Source organism: Selaginella moellendorffii, unplaced genomic scaffold (assembly GCF_000143415.4).
Source record: "Selaginella moellendorffii unplaced genomic scaffold, v1.0 SELMOscaffold_38, whole genome shotgun sequence".
NCBI classification, from domain to species: Eukaryota; Viridiplantae; Streptophyta; class Lycopodiopsida; order Selaginellales; family Selaginellaceae; genus Selaginella; species Selaginella moellendorffii.
This window is the reverse complement of record NW_003314299.1, coordinates 1,185,873-1,187,436: the sequence shown is the minus strand read 5'-3', so window position 1 is coordinate 1,187,436 and position 1,564 is coordinate 1,185,873. Positions and strand designations below refer to the sequence as shown.

Here is a 1,564-nt window from a genome sequence, read left to right as displayed (position 1 = left end):
GGGGGGGGAGAGAGAGAGAGAGAGAGAGAGAGAGAGAGAGAGAGAAGAAGAAGAAGATCAATCACAGCAAGAAAATCCTTGAAAGTTATTGTAAAAAACCAAGAGCAAGAAAGAGAGAACAAATGAAATGCAAACTTTCAAATGAATTCAAACAACACACCCTTTCAAAGAAAATCAACCACATCAAAGTAGAACACACAAAGCATTGCACTAGACCAAAACTTTTCTAAAGAACAAAAAACAATCAGTGAAGATCGAAGAAGATCACGCAAGGCATTGCACAAGGAAAGAATCACGAGTACCTCTGGATGATATTGCAATGCATAGATTCCCAAGTCTGGATTCTCGATCGCCGCAATGCTGCCTTGAACACTCCTCGCCACAACGACAAATCCGCGCGGCATTTCCACAACTTCGTCCCCATGGCTCATCCACACAGACTGCGTAGAATCGTCGTCGCCATACAACACCGATCCCGCCACTGGCACAACATCCATGCTCCCATACTCGCGATTGGCGGCCGGCTCGACACTGCCGCCCATCTGCGCAACGATGAGCTGCAGCCCATAGCAAATGCCCACCACTGGGACGCCGCGATCGCGGACGTAATCGAAGAATCCGGGAGGGACGCTGGGGGCGCCGGGCTCGTAGACGGAATGGGGGCCGCCGGAGAGGAGGATGAGCGACGGCGCGAGCTTGGCGATGGCGTCGAGCGATGCCTCGGCGGCGGAGAGGCAGAAGGAGCAGACGCCGAGCTGCCGGATGCGGCGTGTGATGAGATGCGTGTACTGGGAGCCAAAATCCAGCACCAGCGCCACGCTGTGCCGCGACGCCTCCTCCTCCATCGCGAGAGAGAAAGAAAGCTTTTAGGGCTTTAGAGAATCAGGGAATATGTCAAAATACGAAATACGAATGACAAATGATGCCATCGAATATGCCGAATGAGAAGTCATGGATGTGGAGAGCTGCTAAATCCCGTCCTGGATCTAGAGATTCGTGGAGCGCTCACTGTGTCTTTGTGGTTTTTCTCGATTCTGTCCATCCTGAATCAAGAATGCAGAACTTTTCACTCTCACCTATGGTCCGGCAGCTCCTCACAGACTTCAAAGACATGGAGGAAGTGATGTAAGCCCTGAGCATTTCTCTTTAATTTCATCCCTTCTTAGCATTCATAAGAATTTCTGTGTGTTTCTTTCTCTCTATCAGGGGATATAACATTGGAATTCACCTGATTGACAACTTCCAAAGTCAGAGTTTCACAAGACCGCAGATGTCAGTTCATGATGTTGCTCTCAAAACTTCAATTGCTGAACTTTAATGTTTTTTCTTTTGTGCGCAGATTGGATCTAGGATGTTCTTGGGAGTGATTGCCATTGTCTCCAACTGGAATGCCAATTTCACTGAGTGCAGCTTGGTTCTCAATGACAACCTCATGGATTTGTGGAGCTCCCAGAGACTTGCCAGCTGTGACATCTTGTATGGGGAATGATAAACATAAACTACGTTTTAAATACCTTTCCAGCCTCACATTAATCCTCTTCTTTATTCGTTTTAGTTATCTATG

The 1,564-nt window shown here is 48.0% G+C and overlaps 1 protein-coding gene across 1 annotated transcript in view; it reads right to left on the bottom strand.

Annotated features, from left to right (window-relative positions):
* The window catches only part of LOC9658975 (GMP synthase [glutamine-hydrolyzing]), a 1,782-nt gene extending 937 nt beyond the window's left edge, over positions 1–845 (bottom strand). The window contains exon 1 of the mRNA XM_024683659.1: positions 303–845. Within this exon, the coding sequence (XP_024539427.1) occupies positions 303–845 (543 nt within the window). The remainder of the gene's footprint in view (positions 1–302) is intronic.
* Between the last annotated feature and the right edge of the window lie 719 nt (positions 846–1,564).